The sequence below is a fragment of the Siniperca chuatsi genome, linkage group LG20 (genome assembly GCF_020085105.1).
Source record: "Siniperca chuatsi isolate FFG_IHB_CAS linkage group LG20, ASM2008510v1, whole genome shotgun sequence".
NCBI lineage: Eukaryota > Metazoa > Chordata > Actinopteri > Centrarchiformes > Sinipercidae > Siniperca > Siniperca chuatsi.
Genome location: NC_058061.1, coordinates 21,691,813 through 21,704,527, shown reverse-complemented (window position 1 = coordinate 21,704,527; position 12,715 = coordinate 21,691,813). Strand labels below are relative to the sequence as shown.

Genomic DNA, 12,715 nt, shown 5'->3' with positions numbered 1-12,715 from the left:
GCACCTTAGTGCCAGTTTGCAGGCTAGATAGCCAATTAGCTGCAGCACATTAAGCAGCATGTAAACGTACCTGCAAATGTTACTTGGCTGCAGTTAGATGCTAGTGTGGTCCTTACTCTTCAGTACAACTAATAACACACTGTGTGCCCATGACATGATGTAGGCTAAAGCGCAAGTTTGTTTTTGTTTCTCTTTCCTACAGTGTAACGCCAGCACTCTGGCAGCTGTCAATCAAACACAGACACGCCCCTCCAGCCCGCTGAGATGAAAAGGAGCATTTCTGATATTTCCCCAAAGACTTTTTTTTTTATCCTTTTAATAATAAACTATTAACAATACATTTAAAAAACACGTTGACATTAGTTTTGACTACAAAAAGGGATGAGTAAATGTGACTTCAGTCGGACTTAGAAATGTAATATCTGAGCTGTTTCTAACCACCGGTTAGCACGATGATAGTATTTGGTGTTTTCCACTTCTGCCGCTGTGAGGTAATGAGTTACCTGGATGGAACTCCAGTTCTATGAGTATATGTGTAATTGGTTCCCCCTGATTCTTTGCCCTTTTTAAAAAAGAAGCCTCCTTTAAGGATTCAGTATGCTTGAAACAACTTAGGTCATACAATGTGTTGTCCAACCACATGTAAAGGCAGAAGTGTTTATACCCGCTCTAAATGGCTACACTTGAAGAGTGTAGTTTGACTCAATGAATTGAACAAATGGCGATAATATTGACACTTTAAGAGACTCTCCTCAGAGGCATTGATAATTCCATACTACATACCAACTGTATTCAGAGTTTATACTGTCATACTTGCGTGTGCGTACAAAAGCAATCAAACTGCGACTTTAGAACACCATTTACCACTTACACTGCAGTATAAACACTTTTTCCTTCAGACGGTGGACATTTTTGTATGAACTGCACTGATCCGATATACTGACCTTATTCAGCAGATGAGGTATGGGCCCCGACATGGTCGAGACACAGTAAATACAGTTTCATTCAGTAAGAGCAGGCTGTGGTTTTTGTAGTGCAACAGTAATCCCTGGCCTCATGTTACCTTCCATAAAAATGAGCCAAGTGATTTCTACACAGTGAGACATGCAGGTTTGGGGGGGGGGAAAGAAAAAAAAAAAAAGAGCACCGGTACTCGGTATGAGCCGATCGGAGTTGAGGTATTGGAATAGACCTTTTTCACAGCAGACTTGTAATGGCAGGAAAAACAAAGGTCAAACACGTTTTATTAACAATGGCTCAGTTCTGTTAAGTGTCCCAGTAAGCCATGCCAGTGACCCAGCATGTTACAAGAACCAGAACCCTGGAACTAGCTCACCTAAATGGAATGCAGTCGTTAATGTTATCACTTACACCTGCAAGCCAAAATATCTGCTGTGAAAAAAGGTCTTTCGGTCTTAGGAGAGGGAAAAGTTGGATTGGGGCATCCCTGGTATGAATTAGTTCATTTAAAGCTTACTGAACCCTTTAGTTCTTACATTCAGCACTCTTCTGGTCAGCTCCATTACTGGAAATAAGTGAGTCAAGCTGTTTTTGTCCCTCAAGGAAGCCGATAGTGTTCAAAAGGAAGCATTTCCACCCCTGTGGTACACGCGCTTCCTCTAACAGCCTGACCAAACTGTGTGGAATGCACGCTGAAGCCCTCCTGAACAAAACTTTATCAGCATGCCTCCCCTCCGTTCCACATGTTAATAAGCCAGATCATCTTTCCTCGTTCTAACAAAAAGAAAGACTTCTTCACACAGATTTTGAGTTTGCATTTGCCCAGCAGAGAAGGTTTTTACTTAAAGAAATACAAACTAAGAGGTTATGTGTTTTAAATAAATTTATAAAAAAAAAAAAAAAAAAAAAAAAAAAAGCATTTACCCACTGAAGCAGAACAAACACCTATCACTTGTTTTTCCTCGTGTAACATAGAATACAATCTGAATAGACTGTTTAGTAGCCTGAACAGAATAAAATAATCAAGCAAAGAGACTGCCAACTTCAACACAAAGGTAACAAACACAGCCCATGATGACAGGGGGGAAAAAATTATTTAAAAAAAAAAAAAGAAACAGCAAATGAAAATACAAAAGGAAAACAAAAACAACTAAGAGGGTTAAGTGCAGCACTGGTCAGAATCATATAGTGTAGATTCAGTCTAAATTTTCTTCAGTTCCATATTCAGATAATCTGCTCAAGTACATTGTCTCTAGATCCGTAACATGCAAGCTCAATGAAGCATATGGTCAAATACGCATGGGAATATACTTGTATCTCATAGGATATTTGTAAAATATGAAAAATCTGTAGATGTACAGTGATAAAGAAATTTCATTTGCATGAATGAGCAGAAAAAAAAAGAAGAACTTCCACTCCATAGATAGTGTTTTCTTTAAAGGAAAAGAGGAGACTACATTCATTTCACTGAACAAAGAGTCCACATACAAAAACAACAACAAAAAAAAAGGATTCCCAAAATATCGTGTTTAAATGTTCTTTAAGACCCCACTTATAGCTTTCAGTTATCTTAATTATTACTAGATAGTATCTGTGCCTTGGGAAACGGAGAAACACTCAAAAAAGATCCAAAGATACACTTGTACAACAGAATACTGCATATCTACTCACAACTGGGTTAGGTAGGTCGACATGGAGGCTAGCTGCCGAAGATGGGAATGTCCACACGTACATACACACTTCCCTTTGCGGAATACACTACTGGTGATTTCACTTGGTTGCTTTTTCTATCCGACACACAGTTAAGCTCTTGTCTGTAATGCTACCAGGATGAGGCTCCTTTCCGTCTTTGGGGAGTTTCAGAACCCCTCGCTTGTCCAATAAGTCATTTCTGATCTGGAAATCTGGATTTTTTTTAAATCGTTTTTTCTTCCTGTGTTCTTCTTGCCATCTGGGTCTCAAACTTCGGGATTCACAGTCAGCAACTCTTTGATTCTATTTTCAATTTGGTCTTAGTTTTTGCATCGTATTTCGTGGTCTTAAATATATGGAAGAGGATTGGGGGTAGAGGAGGAGGTTTTGAACATTCTGTAGTCCTGCAGGTGTTTCCACATCTCTTCTCTTTTTGGCACCTTGGAGTAGTTGATAACCAGGTAGGATTGGGGGGTTGACAGTGTGGAAGGGGTGAGGCTCAATGCGTACTGGAGAGCAGGGGTCAGGGTGCAGACCGAGGGGAGGCTACTTGTCACCGATCTGTTCACTGACCCCTGCTTCTCCGGCTCGGTCCGTGGTGCCGTTGTTGTTGGTGGCTGCTGCTGCGGCGTCGCCCTCCTCTTCCTCCTCCGTTTTCACCCTCTTTGACTCGGGTTGGTCTTGCAGTTCTCCGTTCTGCCTCTTGGTAGGGAGGGACGCCGAGGCCGAGGCGTGGGCAGCCAGGAGGTGAAGAGGGTTTGCAACGGCTGGCAGAGAGAAGACCGGGTTTATTACAAATTACAGTTCCGACTACTTTGGCAGAGGCAAGAACTAACTGTATGAAGTCTGAAGTGTACTAGTATTACAGTATGGAGTCCAAAGTGTGCCACAATGATCACTTTAAAACATTGGTACATTTATGGACCTGCTATTGATCTGGCATCACACATAACTCCGCCAACACATAACAACTAGCCAATCAGAGCGCCTGTTGCTGCTAAGTGGGTTGGACTAATACTTTTTAGATGCCAAACATGTCTTCCACGTTTTTTAACAGTAAAGGCTAAATTAGGGGATAAATGAATTGCGTGGCAGACACAGTCGTAGTAAATGGAATAGAGCTAAACGGATTAGTAGATTAATTGATACATTGATCGGCAGAAATTAATTGGCAGCCGTTTTGATAATAATAATCGTTTCCATCACCTTTCAAGAAAAAAATGGCAAACGTTATCTGGTTCCAGGTTCTCAAATGGAGTGTGATGCTTTTCTCTGTCGTATATGATGATAAACTCAGTAACTCTGGTCAAAACAAGACATTTGAATGAGGGCTCTGGGGAATTATAATGGCCATTTTTCATCACTTTGTGACTTGTTATAGACAATTACTACAAAGCACAACAGACAGTCTTATAGACAGGTACGTCGGATGAAAATGTCTTAAATAAGTAAGGTCTATAATTAAGGTTTCAGGACCAAAACATTGTAAATAAAGCAAGTACAAGAGATCAAGAGTGTGCAGGATTTTTTTGGTTCTTTCACAACACTTTATACACAAAATGATCAATCGCGAAACTAATTGGCAGATGTTAGTTGCAGGAATGTAGATTAAAAAAATTATGTGTCTATTTACTGTTCTAAAATAAGTAATTAGCATCTGTACCACTTCTGTACAACTACAGTTTCAACTTTGACTGTAGCGTATAAAATCCTTTCTTCCAGCTTGATCTCTGACCTCTGTTTTATGCTTCTGTGACATTATTGTGCTCTTACGTTACTAACCTTGCTTTGTTGTTTTACCACTTTTCTGTGCACACTGGTTAAACCTTAAAGACCTTAATAATATTTAGACCTTTTCATACGAGTTATCCCTATAATTCACTCTCTTGCCAATCGTTGTCATGCTGTTCCCCTAATGGATAATTGGTGGGGGGGGGGTAACGGGTACAGAAGCATATTAATGTGCCAACAAATGCAGGGAAGAAGAAGGCCGCTAGTAAGCAGACATGGATGTAAACAACACGAGATGGAATATATATTTTAAAAATTAGCTTTATAAATGTTTTTGTTAGTCAGACCTCAAGGATACAAACTATTTGTTTTGGTAAAAAAAACAAACAAAAAAAACACACACTTCTAAATGTGCTTCTATCTGACACCTGCGCAATTGTTTGTGAACACTGCTTATGCAAATTAGTAGACCTGCTTTGGTGTTAGTTGCTGTGTGTGTGTGTGTGTGTGTGTGTGTGTGTGTGTGTGTGCGCGCGTCACCTGTGCTAGCAGCAGTACCGATGGGGACCAGATGGGTCCCGTTTTGTGTGATGGCCTTTATTGGGAGCTGGTGCTGACCGAGTGGGGCTTGTTGCACAATGGTAACTGTTGTCAGAGGAGCAGCCTGAGAGCTCTGGATGATGCGACTGACTCCACCTATAGACGAGGCTGTGATGGATGGGACCGGCTCCACTTTGACTACACACGGGGGGAAAAAAAAAAACAAACTTAAAATCACAATTCACATACACCGTCACAACACAACACTTTATGACTACACGGTATAAACGACAACAACATGAATCAGGTCCCACCTTTGATCTCTTGGTGCTCTCCACCTCCGTTCTCCTGAGATTCTGGGCTCACTGTAGCAGTAGGCTGTCCGGTAACAGTTGCCATGGTGACGGCTGGGATCTGGTGGACAACGTGCACCGTCTGCATGACGGGGGCGGAGCTAACTGACGTTGTTACTATGGCTGGCGTCGCCATGGCGTAAGTCACAGACTTCATGGTTGTTTGAGGCATCTGGCGCTGCACGGCGATCAGTACTGGCTGGTTGTTGAGGGGGGAGCCTATCAGAGGGCAGGGCTACAGGTTACTGACAAACTCTACTGTCACTCACTACTGTAAAAAAAAAAAAAAAAAAAAAAAAGAAATGGACAGAGGCACACATAAATACTGCACACCGTCACAAAAAATGCTCAAACATGAGGGGACAGTGATTGGTGATTGGCATTGTCACCTAATGTTTTGGCTTTTTAACCTCAGAGTTGAACACAAAGAAGCTCCGAAAATGTCGCTTTCTTTGTACAGGAGCTTCCATGTCGTCCCTTTAGCCAAGATGTGCTAAATGGTTCAGTGGAAGGGACAAAAACGTGAAGAATATCATGTTTTACCAGGAGAGTTCTGTGCAAAGCGGGCCTCTTGGATGACAGCAAGTTTGGGCTGGACTGTAGTGGGTTGGGTGGGGGCTGGCGGCGGGGTTGGCTCTGGCTCCATGGGGACTGGGGACCCTTCTCTGGACAGGCTGTCTGGGGTCTGGACCCCACTGGAGTGGGCAGACAGGGCTCCTGTGTGGTTGGGAGAAGCTGGAGCGCTCCTGGGACAGGAAGAGAAATAGGGTTGATTATTGATTTGTACTGACATCGGAAACATCTCTTTGAAGTAATACACCCGTGTCTGGATTACAGTGTTCTTTACCTGGAGGAAAGAGGTCCCACAGGGGTCCTGAAGCAGGGCACTCCCCTGGGCCTCCGCTTCCTGAAGGCTTGTTCTATCAGCTTGCCCTCCGAGGCGGGGTCGATCCTCCAGAAGGAGCCTTTGCCCGGCTCCTCCTGAGAGCGAGCCACTTTGATGAAGTACCGGTTCAGGGAAAGGTTGTGGCGGATCGAGTTCTAAAACAATCAATTCAAGACACACGCAGACCGTTACTAAAAGCTGTACAATTCTTTGAAATGATGGGAGTGTTACAGCGTTTGTGTTATATAGCGTTACAATATTCCCATGTTGTTGCACAAGTTGTCATCATTTTAAGATAATACAAGTATGTTTAGATAATACATTTTGCACAATGTTTCTCAGTGTTTTCTGCCTCATATGCTCCACCTGTGAGAGAACACTCAGTGGTACCTTTACAAAGTTTCTAATGTCCAGTTTTGGTTGACATTGCTGGAAATGTGTAAATTCAATCATGTGTTTATTACTGATGTCATAGTTAAAAAGGTGAACTTGACTGGGACTGGGACATTGTGTTTCTATTTTTTTTGTGCTCCCCGTTTACATACACGAGGGGGGCAGAGCGTCAGAAACACCTCTTGCAGTCCAGTACAACACCACCCCTAACTACGACCTCAGTGCTAAAACACATCATTGAACGGAACGCCTCTCTGGCAGCGTCGACAAAAACGGAACATTACAGGCATCAAAAAAAGCAGACTTTACAGCAGAACAGCTGTAACTGGGCCGAATCAGATCGTAGGGCTGTATCTAATGAAGTGGACACTGAGTGTGTATGCGAGAGCAACCAAGGCTGGAAGTGGTGCAGCACAGCATGAATATTTTTCCAGTGTGTACATGGAGTCCAAAATGGAGCATGCTGCTTTATTAATTTTGTAATCCACATTCACATATTTAACTCTTTTATACCAACATGAAACCATATTTGCGCCGTTGGATGTCAATCAAACTGGGACTTCACACTGCCAATTAAAATTAACAAAGAGACGGCAAAACGCTCCCTCCAAATTTTAATTGCTGCTTTCTTGTTTTCTGCGGTGACATGAGACTGTTTCACCACCATCTACAATTACTTTTGATTTTTCTTCCAGCTGTGAGCAGCTCCTTCATTTCCTCTGTGCATTGCATTGTGGGACAATAGTGTCCATCAACAGCACACTCAAAAATCAACTGTCTTTAGTATGCCTGACTGTTTTGAGTAGTCTGGATTTCAGACACATATTTGAACATCAGCTTTAGTTCAAGAGGAGGGTTTATGATGAGTCACTGACATTCTGATGACAGTTTTATGACACGGGTCTACTCAACACATGTTTGACCCATGTTGGACCCATTCATGAGACAGCGGTTAGCAGAGACTCCAGTCCGCAGGGCAGTTCCACACACTTCACTGCCAAACCATAACTGATTATCAAGAGATAAACGAAAAATGCCTGTCTCAATGTCAAAATGTCTCAATTTCTCGGATTCCACAGTGACATCTTCAAATTCATCCAAGACCCAAAGGTATTCAATTTACAGTGATATAAAAACAGAGAAAATCTTCATATTTGAAAAGCTGGAACCAACCAACATTTAGCATTTTTGCATGGACAACTTATTCATTATAAAATAATCAATGTATTTTATTGTATTAATATTTTACTTTATGTCTGTTGACTAATCAATCATGACTGATATGATCCTGCTGTCCTGATCGAGAGTAGCTGAATTGTGTATGCATTACTATTCAACCACAGACATACTCTGAAGTATGAACAATGGTACCAAATAGTGAAGACTCTGACCTGCCAGCCTTTATCAGCTGTTCTGTAGTAGGGGTAGTTCTTGGTGATGTGGGTGTATATTCCATTCAGCGTTAGCTGTTTATCCGGGGCCATGGTGATAGCTTGGACTATTAGTTGTGCATATGAATACGGAGGTTTGGAGTCATCCTGTAGAAAATAAAAGAAAGTTGAATTAATGTGCTATTGGGAAGCAATTTGTTTAGTTAAAGAAATACAAGGCAAGCTCAAGTCATATGTTTTATGTACAGTACATGGCATGAATACACACAGACTCAGACTTAGCAAAGTTCAGCTAGGTTCTATACTCCAAAGTCTATGTTGTTGTGAGCGTTGGGCAATTTTTAGACTTCAATGAGTAACCAGGGATGTTCACAGCGCTCAGACACAAATAGGAATCCACTGTGACTCTCTGAAGTCTGCTGCCTTCATCACGCACCCTCGTGTCTGAAATATCCTCTTTAAATCCATTTTAAAATGAAGGAGACACACTAACAGTATTCATCCACATTTTCATTGCCCGGTTCTCTGCTCCAGACTGCCCCACTCTCATCGCCTGGGTTCAGACCTTTGAGTCCGCCCGCTCCACCGAGTTGACTGATTCTGGTCTGACATCATGACACGAAACAGCGTTTTCTAAGCTGAAAAAGCAAGCGTTCCGATGAGCGCCGCGGGGGGGACTAATGATTAGCCAATCAGTGCCAAGGGCGGGACTAACACCGTTGTCAAGGACGGCGACCGCTATAGACATGATAGACACTAAACCCCGGCAAAACCAGTATGTTGGCATAGCTACGCATCAGTGTCGAAGATGGAAATGGAGTGTTCACGAGTTGAGAATTCTGTCTGATATCAGGCAACCACTCTCACCTTTGGGCTGTCTTCACCTGAGGCTTCTTTGTCGTTTTCTGAATGGGAGTTGTCTCCTATTAGGTCAGAGGCCAGAACACGCCCTGTCCTGTAGCTAGAGAGTCCCGCCCCCCGCGGACTTGATGGACAGGAATTTGCCGCACTGTGAAATTGATTTAAAAAAAACCAAAACATCTGTAATTCTGAATTCATGTCTGGAACACTGACAAGACAACCACTTCAGTTACAAATGTTAGACACTCAAAACTCAAATAAACCCAATCTCACCTGATGGTGCCAGTAGGTGAAGGCAGTGGGCTCATGAGGTGGGCGATGTTGTCAGGAATGTTGATGGTCAGTGGGGAAATTTGGGGTTGGACTGGCTTGACCGGTGATTCCGGCACGTTCCTTGGCTCCTTCTTGTCATTGGACAGGGCTGTGAACGTGATCTTTATACTTGTGCTGGGGAACCGGAAACAACACCTGAGAATGAAAGCCAAGCACAAACACAAAACATAAAGTGTGTGTTTAACGTCGATACATTTCCATTTGTCTAAATTAATACACAGTGTATATTTGCCTACATTTGAATACTGATATAAGTGGGAAACACAATGCTTATTACAATGTCACTGCACACACGGACAGACAAGCCTCCTCCCTGGCAACAAGCAGGTCTAACTGAAGCCAAGAGAGGAGCACTGAGATTCAGTCTCACACAGATTTAAATATGGACTTCCACCATGACCATTATGTAACAGATCATGTCTAACATGTCCTATTTATTATTAATAGGGTATATTTGGACCAGCTGCTGACACCTTAAAATGAACTGTGTCTATGTCGTGGTGACAATATTGACATATCCTACCTAAACATTTATGAGGATTAAATGTAAAATGTGAGTTAGGATACCACAAACACAATTCAATGGGAGTTTTTGTGGTATTACAACCGAAAGAAGAAAAGACTGACAAACAAGCTGAGCAGTGTAAACATACCAACGGGGAACATGAGGCCAAGCTGAGCCAGATCAAATGAACTAACCTTAACTTAGTAGTTGTCATTGTAATACTATGCCACACTTAAAAACTGTGTTGTACCAAGTATGTAAACATAATTCATCACCACTCTCTTTTTGTAAGTGCAATATACAAAAACATTACCTAGCTAGCTAGCATGTTAGGTGGGCCAGCAGCAGTTGAGTGTTAAACCAAAATATAAGAAGTTCTCCAGTTCTGTGAACAACTCAAATCAAATTCTATTACAATTCGGCCATTTTAATGTTCCTCACTTGGCTATCAGTATATACAAACAATGAAGAACACGTATTAAGACAGTTCAGAACTGTTGGGAGCCACTCTGCAATTCGGCAAGTATGAAACACATCAGATAGATAAAAAGAAATACAACTAACTATTTTTTACTTCAAGTTTCCACATAGTGCACTATGGTGAATAGTGGACAACAGTGCACTAATTCTTAGCTGAAGCATGGCTGTCTCACGTCTCACTGACGTCTTGCTTGGTAGACTATATGTATGCCGAAAAAAAACACACACCCAAACGATTAACATAAGGTCATGAATCAAGTTAAACGTGTTTCTGTATTTGGCAGTGAGCAACGGCAGGATTACACTATCATATTTGGCATGGATTTGTCGTGTGACGTTATCGCCATACAAACGAGCAGCACGTATCAGACTCGGTGTTGCTTGATACAACACGTGCAACACAGCTGCGGGACAACAAAACAATAACAACACTTGAACCCATAAATTCGCAGATTTATTCTGTTCAAGCAAACTGGCCATATTAATCTTACATTCGTGGAAGCTGGAGAGGTGGAGCCCCTCTTCTCTGGAACACCCCATCAACAAACACCCCGTTTTTTCCAAGGCATCGGAGATAGAATTCTCCCGTGCCAGTGCCATCTTCTCCCGCGGTGAATATTTCGAGGTGCCGCCGGGAGATGAAGCTGGAGTGTCCCATGCTGACGTCCACCGAACCCTGAGAGGAGTTCCGGCCGATGGTCACCGACCTTTTCTTCATCAGATACTCGAATTCTCGGCCCTCCAGCCGGGCTACAGCCGACCCCGACATCCCGCTTACCACCGCCATCTTCAGAGGTATCTGGTTGAGATTTGGAGATATGTGTTAAGCGGAAACGTATAAGCAGTTGCAGGGAATTGAAGAGGGGATATTTTTTGGTTTTGTGAAAAGGGGGGGGATCCAATTTTACACCGTGGAGAATTTGGCTAGGAACGTGCCAGACCGGGGACACAGCGGCTCCGACCCACCGCCGCGAAGAAGAGGAAAAAAAAGAGGATCTTCAGCCAATCAAAAGCGGCCAAACGGACGGAAGTACTGCGACAGACAATCTGTTTAACCAATGGGAAACCGGCCTGGGTAGGCAGATGTGTGGTGCTTACCAATGACAACAATAATAAAAATAGCCGTAGAAAATAAAGCTCGGTTGCACTGCAGGCTGACACGCAGATGGATGGAGAGCGGCAAAAAGCGGTGCAGTGATTTCAAGGAGGGGATTTTGATGTAGATAAGACCAGAGGAAGCATATTTGATCCATTTATTCTGTAAATGGCCCTACTGTGTCTACTTATACAGAAATGTCTTTGTTTAATCTTCCATGGTTTCTAAACTGACCTAACGTAATGAACCAGCTGTCTTGTTTTTGGAATATTATGCTAAAAAGTCTTTAACAGATGATACCGCCAAACTTCTATGTCTACAAGCGCTACATTCATAAATCAAGAATAATTAATTGCAAGCCAAATTGCAGATTTTTTGGTAGACCTTAAAAAATGTCAACTCCTTAAAAACCTGCATTAGCTGATTTTCTGGCCACTCGGGGGCAGCAGAAACAAGCTGCAAACACGCCAGTGACATATTATCACCTTGGTGGAGACAGTGCTGATGAGGGCGGTGAGAGTGAACCAAAACAGTCAAGTTGTGGTCTGTAAAACCCAAACACTGAGCGTAAAGATGTGAAAATGCAAACTGCAGCGTCAGGTGATCATTCTCTCTGGGTTCATCACTATGAGCGACCCCTTTCACATTTCACATAGTCATTTTATAGTCGTAGTCCATTGATAATATAAAGATATTAGTGCAGCTTTAAAGAAAGTGTATCTGCGGAGAAAAGCACCCATAATTTCCCTAATTTTGGATAAAACTATTTGCACTACCAAGTATCTCTTTTTTTCTTTCATTGTGTTTCTCTCTACGGCACATCATGGGATGCTGTGCTTTGAAAGGCAATTAATGTCGCCATTTCCTCAAAGTGGCTACTTCATAAAAACTGGCTTCAAATCTTTCCCAATTTTGTGTGAAACACGAGGGCGGCAGGGCACATGCTCCAGTGCCGGGCAGAACTGAAGGATACAAGCAAATCCATCAGTCATCATCATCCACTTATCAACCAGCTGAACAACGCAGCTATCAACAGGTTGTTTGTGGCACATTAAAGTTGTAATAGAGCTCTTTTTATTCTGTGCAAAACAAGATCGAAGAGGCACTGAACAGAGGCAACTTCTTCGAATTATTTCAACTGATCTCTAACTATGAGCCAGAAATAAAACAGCGACTGGAGGAACTGCCTAGAAACGGGAAGACGAGTGTAAAGACTTAGCATGTGGCAGTGTGTATCAGATACATCCACAAAGGCCTGTGGACACAAATGCTATATCAGCAAAGATCCTGCAAGTACTGGAGCCGTTGCAGCTGGACCCCTTGTGTGTTGGATTTGGTTTCGGTGGGGCATCGGTTATGTCAAAGGAGGGGTACATGTGATTTTTAAAAAAACGTTTCCTCACATCATATATGTGCCCATATATGGTGGAGTCATGAACACTGACCTTAACTGAGGCAAGTGAGGCCTGCAGTTCTTTGGATGTTGTTGTGGGG

General features: G+C 42.5%; 1 protein-coding gene across 1 annotated transcript; it reads right to left on the bottom strand.

Annotated features, from left to right (window-relative positions):
- Positions 1-2,065: 2,065 nt before the first annotated feature.
- foxk2a (forkhead box K2a) lies at positions 2,066-12,715 on the bottom strand. The gene is made up of 9 exons (XM_044179108.1): positions 10,617-12,715; positions 9,081-9,275; positions 8,814-8,955; positions 7,947-8,093; positions 6,124-6,317; positions 5,820-6,022; positions 5,238-5,495; positions 4,924-5,121; positions 2,066-3,419 (listed from the first exon to the last, which is right to left on the bottom strand). The coding sequence occupies exons 1-9, from the start codon at positions 10,910-10,912 to the stop codon at positions 3,199-3,201; spliced, it is 1,854 nt and encodes a 617-aa protein (XP_044035043.1). The 5' UTR covers positions 10,913-12,715; the 3' UTR covers positions 2,066-3,198.